General features: G+C 46.0%; 1 protein-coding gene across 1 annotated transcript in view; it reads right to left on the reverse strand.

Annotated features, from left to right (window-relative positions):
* The window catches only part of ccdc170 (coiled-coil domain containing 170), an 81,836-nt gene that overhangs the window by 38,275 nt on the left and 24,959 nt on the right, over positions 1 to 18,602 (reverse strand). Inside the window, exons 6-8 of the mRNA XM_080199742.1 lie at positions 17,801 to 17,945; positions 16,049 to 16,234; positions 11,293 to 11,610 (exon numbers count right to left, since the gene is read on the reverse strand). Of these exons, the coding sequence (XP_080055868.1) occupies positions 11,293 to 11,610; positions 16,049 to 16,234; positions 17,801 to 17,945 (649 nt within the window). The remainder of the gene's footprint in view (positions 1 to 11,292; positions 11,611 to 16,048; positions 16,235 to 17,800; positions 17,946 to 18,602) is intronic.

The raw sequence follows: 18,602 nt of genomic DNA on the forward strand, positions 1-18,602 counted from the left end.
GAGGAGATCCATGCAGACAGGGGGAGAACGTGCAAACTCCACACAGACAGTGGCCTTCCAGCAGCAGCACTAGGAACCTGGCTACTTGTGAAGTTCCACAGCCACATCAGGGATTAAAATCATTAAAAAAAAACTGCAAATAGTCTTGGAATATTTGTCAGTCTTTCCAAATCCTCCAGGCAGGGAGAAAAGAGCTAACAAAAGTAGATGAGCAAAGCAATTCAGAAAACAGCAACAGAGGTTGGTGAGAACTTGAGTCCCTGCACAGATATTTAATAATGTCCTTTTATCATTCAGTTTGATAACAATTTTAGGTCTAAGTTGCAGTCAGAGTTTATTGTGGAATGGGGATGTCTAGGTGTAAATCCTCATGGAGTTGTACCACCGTCTGAGTGTGATACACTAGGCAGCTGGCTGGCCAGCATTTTAAAATTTATTTATTAGTCACAAGTATGCTTACATTAACACTGCAATGAAGTTACTGTGAAAATCCCCCAGTCGCCACTCTCCAGCGCCCGTTCGGGTACACTGAGGGAGAATTTTGCATGGCTAATCCACCTAACCAGCACGTCTTTCGGAGTGTGGGAAGAAGCTGGAGCACCGGAAGGAAACCCACGCAGATACAGGGAGAATGTGCAGACTCCGCACAGACAGCGACCCAAGCCGGGAATCGAACCCGGGTCCCTGGTGCTGTGAGGCAGCAATGTTAACCAGTGTGCCACCATCCCTAGTTGCCCTTGAGAAGGGTCCAAAGATTTGGAACAGTCCAAAGATGTGTGGGTTAGGTTGACTGGCCTCATTCAATTGACTCTAGTGTAAGGGGGATTGGCAGGGTGGGATTGCGGGATTAGGGCCTGGGTAGGATTGTGATCGGTGCAGACTCAATGGGCTGAATGGCCTCCTTCTGTACTGCAAGGATTCTATGATTTCTATGATAGCTATCAGTGTGTAGACCGATGTCAGCAATCACAATGCCACCTTCCTATTTTCCCCATTCAAAAGGATGCAGGGACACTGTGTATGAGGTGTATCTGGCACTGTCCCTCAGCATAAGTTGGGGCATAGTCACCAAGTGTAAGATAAATTGGGAATCCTTCCCTCCAACATATGGGGCAGGATTTAATGTGCCCAATTCCTAACCCACAGACCACAATCAGTAAGGATAGGCAACAACACCTCCTCCACAATTAGCCTCAACACCAGTGTCCTTACTATATTTCTTATGCACTTATGACTGTGCGGCCAAATTCTCCTTCAACTCCATTTTCAAGTTTATTGGTGACACCACCGCAGTGAGTCAGATCTCAAACAATGATGAGACAGAGTACAGGAAAAAGATAGAGAACCTGGTGAACTGGACAACAGTAATCTTTCCTTCAATGTCAGTAAATGAAAGCAAAGGAGATAGTCATCGACTTCAGGAAGCATAATGGAGAACATGCTCCTGTCTACATCAATGGGGATGAAGTGGAAATGGTCAAGAGCTTCAAATTTCTCGGTGTCCAGATCACCAACAACCTGTCCCGGTCCCTCCACGCCGACACTATAGTTAAGAAAGTCCACCAACGCCTCTACTTTCTCAGGAAGAAATTTGGCATGTCAACTACAACTCTCACCAATTTTTACAGATGCACCATTGAGAGCTTCTTCCCGGATGTATCACAGCTTGGAATCACTCCTGCTTTGACCAAGGCCGCAAGGAACTACAAAGGGTCGTGGATGAAGCCCAGTCTGTCACGCAAACCATTCTCCTATCCATTGACTCTGTCTACACTTCCCACTGCCTCGGCAAAGCAGCCAGCATAATTAAATATCCCAAGCACTCTGGACATTCTTTCTTCCACCTTCTTCCATTGGAAAAAAGATACAAAAGTCTGAGGTCTCATATCAACCCATTCAAGAACAGCTTCTTCCCTGCTGCGTGGGTTTCATAGGATCATAACAACTCTATTGTGCAGAAGGAGGCCAATCAGCCCATCAATTCTGCACTGACAACAATCCCACCCAGGCCCTATCTCCATAACCCCATATTTTTGCCCAGCTAATCCCTCTAATCTACAGAGCAATTTACTAAGGGGCAATTTAGCACGGCCAATCAATCTAACCTGCACATCTTTGGACTGTGGGACGAAACAGGAGCACCCGGAGGAAACCCACGCAGATATGGGGAGAACATGCAGATTCCATACAGACAGTGACCCAAACCGGGAATCAAATCCAGGTCCCTGGAGCTGTGAGGCAGCAGCGCTAATCACTGTGCCACCGTGCTACCCTGGGTGCTTTGATTTCCTCCCACAGTCCAAAGATGTGCAAGTTAGGTGGATTGGCCGTGCTAAATTGTCCCTTAGTGTCAGGGAGATTAGCAGAATAAATACATGGGGTTACAGGGATAGAGCCTGGGTGGATTGTCATCGGTGCAGGTTTGATGGGCTGAATGGTCTCCTTCTGCACTTTAGGGATTCGAACTCTTAACTGCCCTCTGAAATGGCCGAGACAACAACTCAGTCCGAGGGCAATTAGGGATAGGCTACATTTGCTGGCGTTGCCATTGATTATTTGAAATCAGTGCAGCGTCAGTGCCAGGGAAGGTGTGATGGGATCTTTCACATTCACCGGAACAGGCAGATGGATGGGGCCTTGGTTTAACATCAGATCTAATACACCGCATTCACCTTCCTTCAGATGGCACTGATATCAGCCATGGTATGGGCCCCTAACTTCATCAGAGTGGATCACCAGCAGATTGCCTCTCCTTTCAACCTCTCACTATTTCTAGTTTGTATTTGATGGCAGTTATGCATAAATAATCTTATTTCAGTCTTTAGCATTCCTTGCATTGCGTAGCAACAATCTTATTACTGTGTGTGCACATGTGTTCCTTCTATTCTTCCCCTTTTCTCCTTCATTTTCAAATGATTCATGCTCCCTCTTTACACCCCCTGATAGCTGTCCATCTCCAGCGTCTGTGCTTATTCCAGTGCTTGCTAATGTTATTAGTGTCTCCGTGCTTTGCAGCAACACCATGTGGCAACAAAATGACTAGCAGCAGAGGCATTACTTACTCTTGAGTGGTAAAACACAAGCAGATATCATTCCCTTAAAACTACACGTGAAGATGGAAAGACAGCTTAGTCTGGATTCTCTTGGAGATTGAAGGCTGTGGACTGAGATGCCTAGGGAAGGTGGAATTAAAGTAGGTCCTCGAATGGGACAACAAGAGGGCCTCGCATTAAAATTCCATCCATTTGGGAGTGATTTCAGGAAACATCACTTCACACACTGGGGAGGGACAATCTGGAACTCTCTCCCTTACAAGGCACAGAGTTCAATATCCAAGAACAACATCAATAAGTTTTTGTTGGTCAAAGATTTCAAGGGACACGGAGCAAACTTGGTTAAATGGGATGGAGGAATAATTCTGAAATGGTCTCTTTCAGAGTTTCCCAAACTTCTCCAGCCACGTAACCCTCCCAGAGCACTGACAGAACCCCTGAGAAACATTCTCATTACTTTGAAGAATTAAATCACTAAAGCTGATTATTAAGGTGCAACAGGTGCAAACTTACAAAAACAAACTTAAACCTGTTGCTGTCTTATATACAGCCATTTATTATAAAATAAAAAAGTTCTGTTATTCAACAAATACTTCCAAGTCTTACCTTCTCTTTTGTTATTTTTAATCAGAGCATCTGCTCTTCCACTCACACACCCACCCACCCACATTCACACCCACACTCACTCACACACCCACCCACCCACATTCACACCCACACTCACTCACACACCCACCCACCCACATTCACACCCACACTCACTCACACACCCACTTATACATTCATACACACACAAACACACTCACTCACAGACACACCCACCCCCACACACACACACACACACACACACTCCAATACACCCATACACACACCCACTCACACACACCTACCCACTCATACACACTCACTCACACACACTCATACACACACACACACACTCCAATACACCCACTCGCACACCCACCCACCCACACAGTCACACACAAACTATTCACCCACTCATATACTCACATATACCCACACACACATACACACCCACTCTCTCACACACACACACACTCATACCCACTCACACACACACCCATTCACAGACCCACACACACCCCCACTCACACACACACCCACTCATACACACCCACACACATCCACAATCACATCCTCTCACACACTTACCCACTGACGCACACCCACCCATCACATTCACCCACCCACACACATCCACCCACTCACACACACACACACACACACACACTCAAATGCACACATACACCCACACACACACCTACTCTCACCTTTACCCACTCTCACCATCACACACTCTCACCCTTGCCCACTCAAACCCATGTCAACTCTTAGCCTCACGCAGTATCGCTCACCCTCACCCTTGCTAAGTTTCACCTTCACCCACTCCCTCACAGTTGCCCACCCTCACACTCGCCCACCTTCACCCTCGCCCACCCTCACACTCGCCCACCTTCACCCTCGCCCACCCTCACCCTCGCCCACCCTCACACTCGCCCACCCTCACTTCACGAAACTCCGGGACCCCTGGAGCAGTCCTGCAGAGCCCAGTTTGGGACCCCCTGATCTAACTGATTTGCTGAACAGTCTCAGCAGGGTGAATCGCCTGCTCCTATTCCTTTGTTCCCTAACCTGCCACTTCACAAATAGAACATACGAAACATTCCTGGATATACTCAGTCTTACATTAACCTCGAAACTCCTCTCACTGCTCTGCTCCTGTCCCAAATCCTGCCATTTGGATGAAAACATTCTGATAATCTCAGGGCAGCAACATGCCTCTCCGTATGGGAGAGCTGAAGAGAACTCAGGCAATAAATGCTGAGTGTCACCATTGAGTATTCAGTAATGTACAATAGGGTGACACGGTGGCACAGTGGTTAGCACTGTCGCCTCACAGCGCCAGGGACCTGGGGTCAATTCCCGGATTGGGTCACTGTCTGTGTGGAGTCTGCACATTCTCCCTGTGTCTGCATGGGTTTCCTTCGGGTGCTCTGGTTTCCTCCCACAGTCTGAAAGACGTGCTGGTTAGGTGCTAAATTCTCCCTTAGTGAACCTGAACAGGCGCCGGAGTGTGGCGACTAGGGGGTTTTCACAGTAACTTCATTGTAGTGTTAATGTCAGCCTACTTGTGAATAATAAGCTTCTCACTTGTGTGATTTCAAGAAGAAATTAGATATAGCTCTGGGGCTCAAGGGATATGGAAGGAAGGGGGGATCAGCATATTAAATTTGATGATCTGAATAGTGGAGCAGGGCCGAATGGCCTACTCCTACTTCTAGTTTTTACGTTTCTATGATAATGATGTTGGCTGAGGGTAAACATTGGCCAGAATATCAAGGAGAACCTCCTGCTTTTCTATGGCTAGTGCTGCAGTAAAAGGTTCTGGCATTTACAGGGTTAATGTGGGGCTGAGTAGAGAAACGCCCACACAATGACATGAGACCTAGACGTGGGGTCAGTATGACGTTGGCCAGGCATTTAAGCCCCAGGATGGAGATTGCACCTTGCTAGACTCTTTATTATATATTTATAAATAGTTGTAAATAGGTAGGTAATAAAAACTTGCTATTAACATACAAAAGACTACAAAGATTTCTTTAACAGGCAAGTTCTGTAAGAAATACCATCCCAAAAAGTGCCACAGGATCTTTTACTTCAACTTGAGATGTAAGACAGAGCTTTGGTTCAATATGTCACCAAAACAATGCAGCACTCCCTCAATACTGCACTGTGGAGAGTACCTCACTTCCCAATTTCCCAAAGCCTGTCCATCATCTACAAGACACAAGTCAGGAGTGTGATGGAATACTCCCCACTTGGCTGGATAACACTCAAGAAGCTCAACACCATCCAAGACAAAGCAGCCCACTTAATTGGCACCCCATCCACAAATATTCACTCTGTCCATCAATGACGCACAGTGACAGCAGTGTATACCATCTACAAGATACACTGCAGCAACTCAGCAAGACTCTCCAATAGCACTTTTCAAACCTGTAACCACTGCCACCCAGAAGGGCAAGGGCAGCAGGAAGCACCATCACCTGCAGGTTCCCCTCCAAGCCACACAACATCCTGACTTGGAAATTTATCACCATTCCTTCGTAATCGCTGGGTCCCTAGTCCCCCCCAAACGGCACTGTGGTGTACCTACACCACACAGACTACAGCAGTTCAAGAAAGTGGCTCACACACACACACACACACACACACTCGTACACACACACTCACACATTCACTCTCACACACACACTCGTACACACACACACACTCACACACACACACACACACTCACACATTCACTCACACACACACACATGCACTCACACACACACACACACACACACTCATACCCACACACACACTCATACCCACACACACACTCATACCCACACACACACACACACACGCGCACACACACTCAAACTCACATCTCACAAATTTGATTGAGTTTTTTGAAGGGGTAACCAAGAAGATAGATAAGGGTGGTGCAGTTGATGTTGTCTACATGGACTTTAGCAAGGCCTTTGACAAGGTACCACAGGGTAGGTTGTTGCATAAGGTTAAATCTCACAGAGTCCAGGGTGAGGTATCTCAATAGATACAAAATTGGCTTCTTGATAGAAGTCAGAAGATGGTTGCAGAGGGTTGTTTTTCAAACTGGAGTCCTGTGACCAGTGGTGTGCCTCAGGGATCAGTGCTGGATCCATTGTTATTTGTCATTTATGTTAATGATTTGGATGAGAATATAGGAAGCATGGTTATTAAGTTTGCAGATGACACCAAGATTGATGGCCTAGTGGATAGTGAAGAACATTAACTCCAGTTTCAATGAGATCTTGATCAGTGGGCCAGTGGGCTGACGAATGGCAGATGGAGTTTAATTTAGAGAAATCCGAGGTGATGCATTTTGTTAGATTGAACCAAGGCAGGAATTACTCAGTTAATGGTAGGGCGTTGGGGAGAGTTACAGAACAAAGAAATCTAGGGGTACATGTTCATAGCTCCTTGAAAGCAGAGTCACAGGTGGATAGAGTGGTGAAGAAGGCATTCAGCATGCTTGGTTTCATCAGTCAGAACATTGAATACAGGAGTTGGGACGTCCTGTTGAAGTTGTACAAGACATTGGTAAGGCCACACTTGGAATACTGTGTACAGTTCTGGTCACCCTATTATAGAAAGGATATTATTAAACTAGAAAGAGTGCAGAAAAGATTTACTGGGATGCTACCGGGACTTGATGGTTTGGGATTATAAGCAGAGGTTGAATAGACTGGGACCTTTTCCCTCTGGAGCGTAGGAGGCTGAGGGGTGATCTTACAGAGGTCTATAAAATAATCTAGCAGATCAGCTAGATAATCAATTTCTTTTCCCAAAGGTAAGGGAGTCTAAAACTAGAGGGCACAGATTTAAGGTGAGAGGGGAGAGATGCAAAAGTGTCCAGAGGGGCAATTTTTTGACACAGAGGGTGGTGAGTGTCTGGGACAAGCTGCCAGAGATAGTAATAGAGGCAGATACAATTTTGTCTTTTAAAAAGCATTTGGACAGTTACAATGGGTACAATGGGTTTAGAGGGATATGGACCAAATGCGGGCAATTGGGTCTAGCTTTGGGGTTTAAAAAAAAGGGCGGCATGGACAAGTTGGGCTGAAAGGTCTGCTTCCATGCTGTTAACCTCTTTGACTCTATCTATGACTCTGTGACATACACACACTCATACACACATTCACACACACACACTGACACACACACACACACTCAGACTCACACTCGCACGCTCACACACACGGACACACACACACATTCACACACACACAGACTCACACTCGCATGCTCACACACACACGGACACACACACACATTCACACACACACACACAGACTCACACTCGCACGCTCACACCCACACACACACTCATTCACACACACTCAGACTGACACACTCACACACACACTCTCACATACACACACACACACACTCATACACACATTCACACACACACACTGACACACACACACACTCAGACTCACACTCGCACGCTCACACACACGGACACACACACACACACACATTCACACACACACACTCAGACTCACACTCGCACGCTCACACCCACACACACACACACTCATTCACACACACTCAGACTGACACACTCACACACACTCTCACATACACACACACACTCATACACACATTCACACACACACACTGACACACACACACACTCAGACTCACACTCGCACGCTCACACACACACGGACACACACATTCACACACACACACTGACACACACACACACACACACACTCAGACTCACACTCGCACGCTCACACACACATGGACACACACACACACACATTCACACACACACACACTCAGACTCACACTCGCACGCTCACACCCACACACACTCATTCACACATACTCACACACTCTCACACACACACACTCAGACTGACACACTCACACACACACACTCTCACATACACACACACACTCATATACGCATGCACTCACACACACACTCACACACACTCAGACTCACACTCATTCACACACACACACACTCACATTCACACGCATTGACACACACACACTCACACACTCGCGCCCCGATCTGAATTTTGTTCACTTGGGGAATTGTGAAGTAACCCAGCAGATCCATGATCCACCCGCGATTCCTCCCCACTTTGACAGCACATTGGGGGTGGTTGTGGGGAACACTGGCTGGTCTGGTGCCTTACAGCTAAACAGCACATTCCACTGCAGGTATCTGTTCAAGCGTGACATGCAAAGTTTTCCCTTGATTTGGATCAAGGTCCGTCAGCCGAAGCAGAATCTCCCGATAATAACACCATTGTTTGGAGTTTTAATGCAATCACTCCATCAGAACGCAAACAGGAACCAATTCCTCCAGTCACATTTACAGCGTTCCAGGCATTGTACGCGAATGAGCTTTCTTAGTGTTTCTTTTGTCCTTTTATCGCCATAAACAAAAAGTGAATTGGTCACAGTAACCTCTGAAACAAGCGGGTTAGCATGAGGGGAAGGTTCATATTTAAAATCAAACAAAAAGATCTTTAGAGATTCTTTCTCACCAGAGCCAATGCTGAGAGAAAACTGTTCTGGGGTTCATGTTGCAAAGACAATATTGAGTGTAAAAATAATCCAGGAAGGATCATGCCAGAACTGAGAGGTTGGCCAGAATTTTACCCTCCCGTCTGCCACGGGAATTGGAGCGGGCGAGGCACAGACCACGGGCAGGTCTGTTCACCTCAGGTGGGATTTTATGGTTTCCGGCGAGTGAGGCCATGAAATCCCACCCGCACTCACCAAATCGGGTGAGTGCGTCAACCTGCCAAATCCTTCCAACGTGCCGATGGCTGGCGGTAAGAGTGGGCGAGACTCCCGGTCAGCCATGCTTGATATGGAGTGGCGCCCCTCAAGCTAGAGGTTCTGGCGAGAGACAAGTGACCTGTTCCAGGGATTACTAGCTATGGAAACAGGTGCCTTGGTGCACACCAGGTCCAGGAAGAGAATTGGACTTACACAGTTTTGGGATAACAAGGGCCATAAATATAAGAGCTAATCACTGATAACAAATTCAGGAGAAACTTCTTTACTTAAAAACAGCAAATGCTGGAAAATCTCAGCAGGTCTGACAGCATCTGTGGAGAGAGACCAGATCTGACGAAGGGTCATCCAGACTCGAAATGTTGGCTCTATTCTCTCTCCACAGATGCTGTCAGACCTGCTGAGATTTTCCAGCATTTTCTGCTTTTGTTTCAGATTCCGGCATCCGCAGTATTTTGCTTGAACCTCTTCAATTCTGGCTAAGTCCTGGGGACCCCTGCAAACACTGACTGACCCCCTTTCTTATGGAAAAAGGGGAAGGGTGGGGTAAGTTACCCAAATACAATCAGAGTTACGTGGACAGGAATGCTTTCATCGGGGCAGAGCTGATATTATTAATACAAAGTAGAGAAACTTGCTGATTGAGGGACAGGAATCAAATGATGGAACTCTCAAGGAAGCAGTTTTAAAACCTCTGCCTCGAATCTAAACAAATTCCAGTGGTTAATTTGGATTGTCATCAGGAGATAATAAATCCAGGATTGGCAGCACGGTGTGGCACAGTGGTTAGCACTACTGCCTCACAATGCCAGGGAACCGGGATCAATTCCTGGCTCCGGTCACTCTCTGTCTGGAGTTTGCACATTGTCCTCGTGTCTGCGTGAGTTTCCTCCAGGTGCTCCAGTTTCCTCCCACAGTCCAAAGATGTGCTGGTTAGGTGGATTGGCCATGCTAAATTGACTCTTAATGTCAGGGGGGGACTAGCTAGGGTAATAGAGGGTTATAGAGATAGGGCCTGGGTGGGATTGTGGTTGGTGCAGACTCGATGGGCCAAATGGCCTCTTTCTGCACTGGAGGGATTCTGTTCTAAGGATTATTCATGACTTTTGTTCACCCAGCACTCAAATCTTTTTAAACTCTGCAATTAATTCAGAAATATCAGGCATGCTCTATTTTGAGCCAAACTTCCAGTGGATATACTTAACAAGACAGGCACGTCTGTAACCCTGACTGAATGGTGACACCTAGTGACAGAATGCCCCCATTGCAACAAATATGGAATCAGTACTCCGTGCTATTTCCCCATTGTTTAAAGTTTATTTATTAGTATCACAAGTAGGCTTACATTAACACTGCAATGAAGTTTACTGTGAAAATCCCCCTAGTTGCTGCATAATAGTGCCTGTTTGGGTACAGTGAGGGAGAATTTAGAATGGCCAATGTATCTAACCAGCACGTCCTTCGGACTGTGGGAAGAAACGGGAGCACCCGGAGGAAACCCACACAGACACGGGGAGAATGTGCAAACTCCGCCCAGACAGTGACCCAAGACCGGAATTGAACCCGGGTCCATGGCGCTTTGAGGCAGCAGTGCTAACCACTGTGCCATCCTGAAATGTAAATAGCAGAGAGTGGTTGATTGAACTGAGGAAAATCACCACAAGACTGAAAAAAGAGAAAAAACAGCCTTTAGGCAGTGCCTTTTTAAAGTTTATTTATTAGTGTCACAAGTAGGCTTACATTAACACTGCAATGAAGTTACTGTGAAATTCCCCCAGTCACCACAGTCTGGCGTCTGTTCGGGTCAATGCACCAAACCAGCACGTCTTTCAGACTGTGGAAGAGAGACACCGCTTACCTTTCTGCTACTTTCCTCGCTGCTCGAAATTTCACAGATCCTTCCTTTGATAGCATCTTCAACAGGCTGGATGACTACATCCGCTTTGCTGAGCAGCGACGCCAGTTGATGCTTGAATGCTTCCAATTGACCATGAGTGGCCTTGGCCTCGCACACACTGGTCTGTAAGTTCCGATCCAGCTCTTTGGAACGCTGTTCCCAGCTCCCGGTCTCCAACTTCGTGGCTTCCAAGGCCCTTTGCGTTGAATCCAACCTGTCGTGTAGCATCCTGTTCTCTCTCTCCAGGTGGTGTTTAGCATTCAGTGCGTTGTCTAATTCCTGAGAGGTTGTTCAAAAAAAGAAAATCAAATATACACACAGCAACGAGAAGCTTCAAATCTCCATGGGAAACAGAGACAATCATTGGACAAGCTTTGAGGGTGTTTGAGATGTAGGGAGGAGCAGTACCAGTGGGATGGACTCCAATAACTGGAGTGTGACCAATGCCCTAATGACGAGGATCCATGGGGAAAAGGCTTTGAACTAGTAAGATAGAGTTAGGGATCCACAAGATCTCTAGAACTGGGTGGCACAGTAGCACGGTGATTAGTACTGCTGCCTCACAGCACCAGAGACCTGGGTTCAATTCCCAACTTGGGTCAGTGTCTTTGTGGAGTTTGCATGTTCTCCCCGTGTCTGCGTGAGTTTCCTCCGGGTGCTCCAGTTTCATAGAATATAGAACATCACAGCGCAGTACAGGCCCTTCGGCCCTCGATGTTGCGCCAACCAGTGGAACCAATCTAATGACCCTCTAACCTAAACTATTCCAATGTTATCCATATGCCTATCCAATGACTATTTGAATGCCCTTAAAGTTGGCGAGTCCACTACTGACACATTCTGAAAGATGTGCTGGTTAGATGCATTAGCCATGCAAAATTCCCCTTTAGTGTACCCGAACGGGCACCTGAGTGTGGCGCCCAGGGGAATTTCAGAGTAACTTTGATGCAGTGTTAATGTAAGCCTTACTTGGGACTAATAAACAAACTTTAAGAAATGAAACAAGGCTAAGTGTAAATGAAACAGGAAAGGAGAGCATTGAACAGGCTAATCTAAGACAGGACGGAAATGGCCAAGGAGCAAATAGGATTAGGGAGCAGGAGTGTAAAAAGATGGTTAAAAATAGGGGGCAACGAGAAGACAACATAACCAGAAGATTTATAAAACATTGGTTAGGCCAAATTTGGAATACTGTGTCCAATTCTGGACACCACACTATCAGAAGGATGTGGAGGTTTTGGAGAGAGTGCAGAAGATGTTTACCAGGATGGTGCCTGGTATGGAGGGCATTAACTATGAAAAGAGATTGAATAAACTGGGATTATTCCCCCTGGAAAGACAGAGGCCAAAGGGTGACCCAATAAACATACAGATAGGGTGAACTGTTGGAAGCTTTTTCTCAGGGGAGAAATGACAATTACAAGGGGGCATAGGTTCAAAATAAGGAGGGAAAAGTTCAATGAAGGTGTACGGGGGAAGCTTTTGTACACAGAGGGTTGTGGTGGCTGGAAGACACTGCCAAGTGAGGTGGTTGAGGCAGATAGGGTAGCGACATTTCAGACTTATCTGGATAGGCACATGAACAGACGGGAAAGTGATGGATATATAGGTCTAGATAAGACAATGTGATCAGCGCAGGCTTGGAGGGCCAAAGGGCTAGTTCCTGTGCTGTACTGTTCTTTGTTCTAAGATGTACATAAGAACATAAGAACATAAGAAATAGGAGCAGAAGTAGGCCCATTGAGTCTGCTCTGCCATCCAATGAGATCATGACTGATCTGACAGGATAATCCTCAACTCCACTTTCCTGCCTGATCCCCAAAACCCTCGATTTCCTTACTGATTACAAATCTGTCTCTCTCAGCCTTGAACTTACTTAAGGGCCCGGCCTCTACCCAGCCTCTGCAGTAAAGAAATCCACAGTTTCACTCCCCTCAGAGAAGAAATTCTTCCTCATCTCTAAATGGGTGACCTCTTACTCAGAGTTGATGCCCTCTGGTCCTAGATCCTCCCACAAGGGGAGCATTTACCTCACCGTCTACCCTATCGAACCCCCTGAGAATCCTATAGTCTCAATAAGGTTGCCTCTCATTCTTCTAAACTCCAATGAGTACAGGCCCAACCTACTCACTCTCTCCTCATAAGAAAATCACTCCGCACCGTGGATCAACCTAGTGAACCTTCTCTGAATTGCTTCCAATACCAATATATCTTTCCTTGATTAAGAGGACCAAAACAGCTCACAGTATTCCAGGCGTGGTCTAACTAGTGCCTTGTAAAATTTTAGCAAGACCACCCTGTGTTTATACCCCACTCCCTTTGAAATAAAAGCCAACATTCTATTAGCTTTCCCTGTTACCTGTTGAACTTGGATGCTAACTTTTTGTGATTTATGCAAAAGGGCCCCCAGATTCCTCTGTGCTGAAGCTTTCTGCAGTCTCTCTCCATTTAAATTACATTCACTCCCTTTATTCTTCCTGTCAAAGTACATAACTTTACATTTTCCTACATTATATCCCACCTTCTACGCTTTTGGCTGCTCATCTAACCTGTCTCTATCCTTCTTTAGACTCTTTGTCACCAGAACGTTCCCATCTTGCCCACTACGAATTCTGGGGGCACAGGTCCGTCGATCTCGGGCAGGATTTTCTGGTTTTGGGGTGAGCGCAGCCGGTAGATCCCTCCCTGTGTCATCCTCACCACTTGTGCCATCTGCAAACTTGGCAACCGTACATTCACTTCCCTCATCCCAGTCGCTAATGCATACTGTAAATAACTGTGGCCCCAGCACTGATCCCTGTGGCACTCCACTAGTTCCAGGGTGCGATCCTGAAAATGCCCCTCTGAGGTGGAACTTGCCCGTCCCGCTCACCACGGGAATCAGAGCGGGCGGGACAGAAAATTTGGCGGACTATGCAAAGGTCTGTTGACCTCGGGTGGGAATTTCCAATCTTGGGGGTGAGCGCAACCAGAATACCACACCCTATGTCTTTTATTAATTTGCCAGTCCTCTGTCTCTGCTAATATACCTTTCGCAACACCATGGGCTCTTATCTTATTAAACAGCAGTGCCTTATTAAATGCTTTTTTGAAATCCAAATATATTACATCTACTGGTTCCCCTTTCTTTATCCCACTCACTGCCCCCTCAAAGAATTTTAATAGATTTGTCAGGCACAATTTCCCCTTCATGAAGCCATGCTTGATTGTATTATGTATTTCTAAATTTTCTGCTATTACATCCTTTATATTGGAATCTAACATTTTCCCAACAATAAATTTTAAGTTAACTGGCCTATAATTACCTATTTTTGTCTCCCTCCCTTTTTGAATAAGAGTGTGACCTCGACAGTTTTCCAATCCTTTGGGACTTTTCTGGAATTTAATGATTCCAGGAAAATCAATACCAACACATCCACTATTTCTGTAGCTTCTTCCTTCAAAATCCTAGGAAGCAACCCATCAGGGGACGTATTGGCCTTTAGCCCCATTAGTACGCCTAGTACTGTTTCTCTAGTGATAGTTATTGTAGTCATTTCCTTCCCTACTCGATTAGTTAGTATTTCTGGAATTTTGTTAGCATCTTCTACCATGAAGACTGACGCAAAGTATTTGTTTAGCTCCTCTGCCATTTCCTGATTCTCCATTATTATTTCTCCGGTCTCATTCTCTAAGGGGCCTATGTTCACTTTGGCCTCTCTCGTCCTTTTTATAAAACTGTCTGTTTTCATACTACTTACTGATCCTCATAGTTTATCTTCTCCCTTTGTATTACTTTTTTGGTTATCTTTTGTTTTAAAACTTTGAGTACAAGAGTCAGGATATCATGTTGCAGCTTTATAAAACCTTGGTTAGGCCACAGTTAGAGAATTGCGTTCAACTGTGGCTGCCACATTACAGGAAGGATGTGGAGGCTTTGGAGAGGGTGCGGAAGAGGTTTACCAGGATGCTGCCTGGATTAGAGGGTATGAGCTATGAGGAGAGGCTGGACAAACTAGATAAAAGAAAATTAAAAGTTAAAGTTTATTTATTAGTCACAAGTAAGGCTTACATTAACACTGCAATGAAGTTACTGTGAAATTCACCACACTCCAGCACCCGTTCCGGTCAATGCATCTAACCAGCACATCCTTCAGAATGCAGATGCTGGAATCTGAAACTAAAAGAGAAAATGCTGGAAAATCTCAGCAGGTCTGGCAGCATCTGTAAGGAGAGAAAAGAGCTGATGTTTCGAGTCCAGAAGACCCTTTGACAAAGCTTTGACAAATGCTGGAGATTTTCCAGCATTTTCTCTTCTGGACAAACTAGGGTTGTTTTCTCTGGAGTGACAGAGGCTGAGGGGGGACCTGATAGAAGTCTATAAAATTATGAGAGGCATAGATAGAAGGGACAGTCAGAATCTTTTTCCCAGAACTGAAATGTCTAATACTAGGGGGACATATACTTAAGATGAGAGGGGGGCAGTTCAAAGGAGATGTAAGGGGCAAATGTTTTTACACAGAGTGGTAGGTGTCTAGAATGGGCTGCCAGGGGTGGTGGTGGAGGCAGAAATGTTTAAGCTGCTTGTAGATAAATGACTAAGATCAAAAACCCTCTGAACACCCCAGTCAACCCCTTCATTCTTACGTTTCACTCATCGACATCGTTTTCTAATTAAGGTTTAATAAATCTCTTATTATTTGGTCTGAAGAACACGTCACTGTCATCTTCTTCTTACCTTATGGATAGTGTCCAGTTCCTGCACATAGGAAGCGGCAGTTTTCTGTTCCCTTCCCAACTCAGAAACCAGTCTCATGATTGTTTCCCGGCTCGCCTTGGATTCCACGTCCTGGGCATTGACAGTCTCCTCCAGGCTCCGAACCTGGAGAGCTTTCCTGGAGTTCTCCTTGTACGCCTCGCCCACCTGAGGAAGGAAGCACATTGAGCAGCAGAAACCGGCTTCGTAACAAAATCTCACCCACGTCACTGATAAATTTAAGGAACAGTTTGGGCCGGACTCAAAAAACATGTTGACCGGAATTCTCCCACCTTGCCCGCTGCTGGGATTTTCCGGTGCAGTGAATGGGAATTTGATCGAGCGCCGGATTCTCCATTCTCCCCGGCATGGGGAAGCAGGGTGTACGAGGCCAGAGAATTCCAGCTGTTGTTTCAGAAAATGTGTGCCTGTGGATTTCAGCTGGTCGGGGTTTTGCGTCACATCTAAAAGATGCTTTACCACGCGAGCAGAAAGTTATCTGCGCTCCCTGGGAGTTAGAATCATAGAATTCCTATAGTGCAGGAGGCCATTCGGCCCATCGAGTCTGCACCGGCCACTATCCCACCCCAGCCCAACCCCCACAATCCCATGCATTTATCCTAGCTAGTCCCCCTGACACTAAGGGGCAATTTAGCATGAACAATCTACCTAACCCGCACATCTTTGGACTGTGGGATGAAACCAGAGCACCCGGAGGAAACTTGCGCAGACACAGGGAGAATGTGCAAACTTCACACAGACAGTGACCCAAGCTGGGAATCGAACCTGGGTCCCAGGTGCTGTGAGGCAGCAGTGTTAACCACTGCGCCACCATGCCACCCATTTGCTGACAGGCCTTCCCAAGCCTAACAGTAAAGGCCCCCTAACCCATGATAGCTTCTCACTGTAGTGCACATTGCAATTGTAGGATTTTTTCACTGATGCCTCCACCCATCCACCCTCTGGCTGACTGGGGAGTCTCTGCACCTAATTTTTACCACCAAAGTGGTGAGCAAGCAGCTTGTTATGCACATTTTGGTTGTTCTACATGACAACAGTGAGTGTTCAGAAGTATTTCATTAGTTGTAAATCACTTTGAGCCATCCAGTGGTCATGAAAAGCATTGCATCAACACAAGGCTTTCTTTAGTGCAGAAAAGATTTCCTAGGGTGTTACAAGGACTTGATGGTTTGAGTTATAAGGGGAGGCTGAATAGACTGAGGCTTTTTTCTCTGCAGCATAAGAAGCTGAGGGGTGATCTTATAGAGATCCATAAAATAATCTGAGGGGCATAGATCAGCTAGATAGTCAACATCTTTTCCCAAAGGTAGGGGAGTCTAAAACTAGAGGGCATAGGATTAAGGTGAGGGGGGAGAGATACAAAAGTATCCAGAAAGGTAATTTTTTCACATAGAGGGCAGTGAGTGTCTGGAATGAGCTGCCAGAGGTAGTAGTAGAGGTGGGTACAATTTTGTCTTTTAAAAAGCATTTAGACCGTTACGTATGTACGATGGGTATAGAGGGATATGGGCCAAATGCGGGCAACTGGGACTAGCTTAGTTGTTAAAAAAAAGGGCAACATGGACAAGTTGGGCCAAAGGGCCTGTTTCCATGCTGTAAACCTCTATGACTCTAACCTCCTGGACAGGATATAAAGATTGGCCCATGAGGTAGTAGTCTGGTTAACCATTATCTGGATTATTAACCCCTTTGCATTAAGCCTGATCGAGATACCTGTGAAACCAGCAAATCCAGATGAAGTTCGGTCCCTCGGGAATCGACATTCATGGCACCAGCCAACTTCTCCAAAAATTCATCCTGTTCTTTCAGTCTCCTTGTGTCTTCCTGCTTGCTCTCATTCCACTCTGTTAGATATTTCCTGACAAGCGAATATTAGACAGCACTTTGTGTTAAGGTTTGTAAATCAAGTCTTTGATTTCTTAAATTTCATGTCTAAATATATGACACTAATGTAACTGATAATTTGACTGATTACATATCATCTACATCTAGATCTCATATATACTCATATATTTTCTCTATATAATAGGCAACTGCAATATCTGTAATTCGAGTGGTTCTTAAGGGAAGGCAAAGAACAACACAGCACAGGAACAGGTTCACCAAACCTGCTCCCATTCCAAATCCTTATTTAGACCCACTATTTATTGCCCATACACGGTTACCATTCTTCTGCCTGCCTCCCATTCATGTCTCTATCATGATACGCCTTGAATGTTGCTAATGTGCCTGCTTCCACCACCTCCATTATCAGCTTGTTCCAGGCGCCCACCACCCTCTGTGTCAAAAACCTTCCCCACAAGTCCAAAGATGTGCGGATTAGATTGATTGGCCATGCCAAATTGCCCCTTAGTTTCAGGGGATTAGCAGGGTAAAATATCTGGGGTTACAGTAATAGGGCTTGGGTGGGATTGCGCAGACTCGACGGGCTGAATGGCCTCCTGCGGCAGTATAGAGAATCTATGATTCACACGTTGCCCCTAAACCTTCCCCATCTCACCTTGAAGCTGGGCCC

This window comes from Carcharhinus amblyrhynchos, chromosome 12 (assembly GCF_965287045.1).
Source record: "Carcharhinus amblyrhynchos chromosome 12, sCarAmb.v2.hapA, whole genome shotgun sequence".
In the NCBI taxonomy this organism is placed as follows: Eukaryota; Metazoa; Chordata; class Chondrichthyes; order Carcharhiniformes; family Carcharhinidae; genus Carcharhinus; species Carcharhinus amblyrhynchos.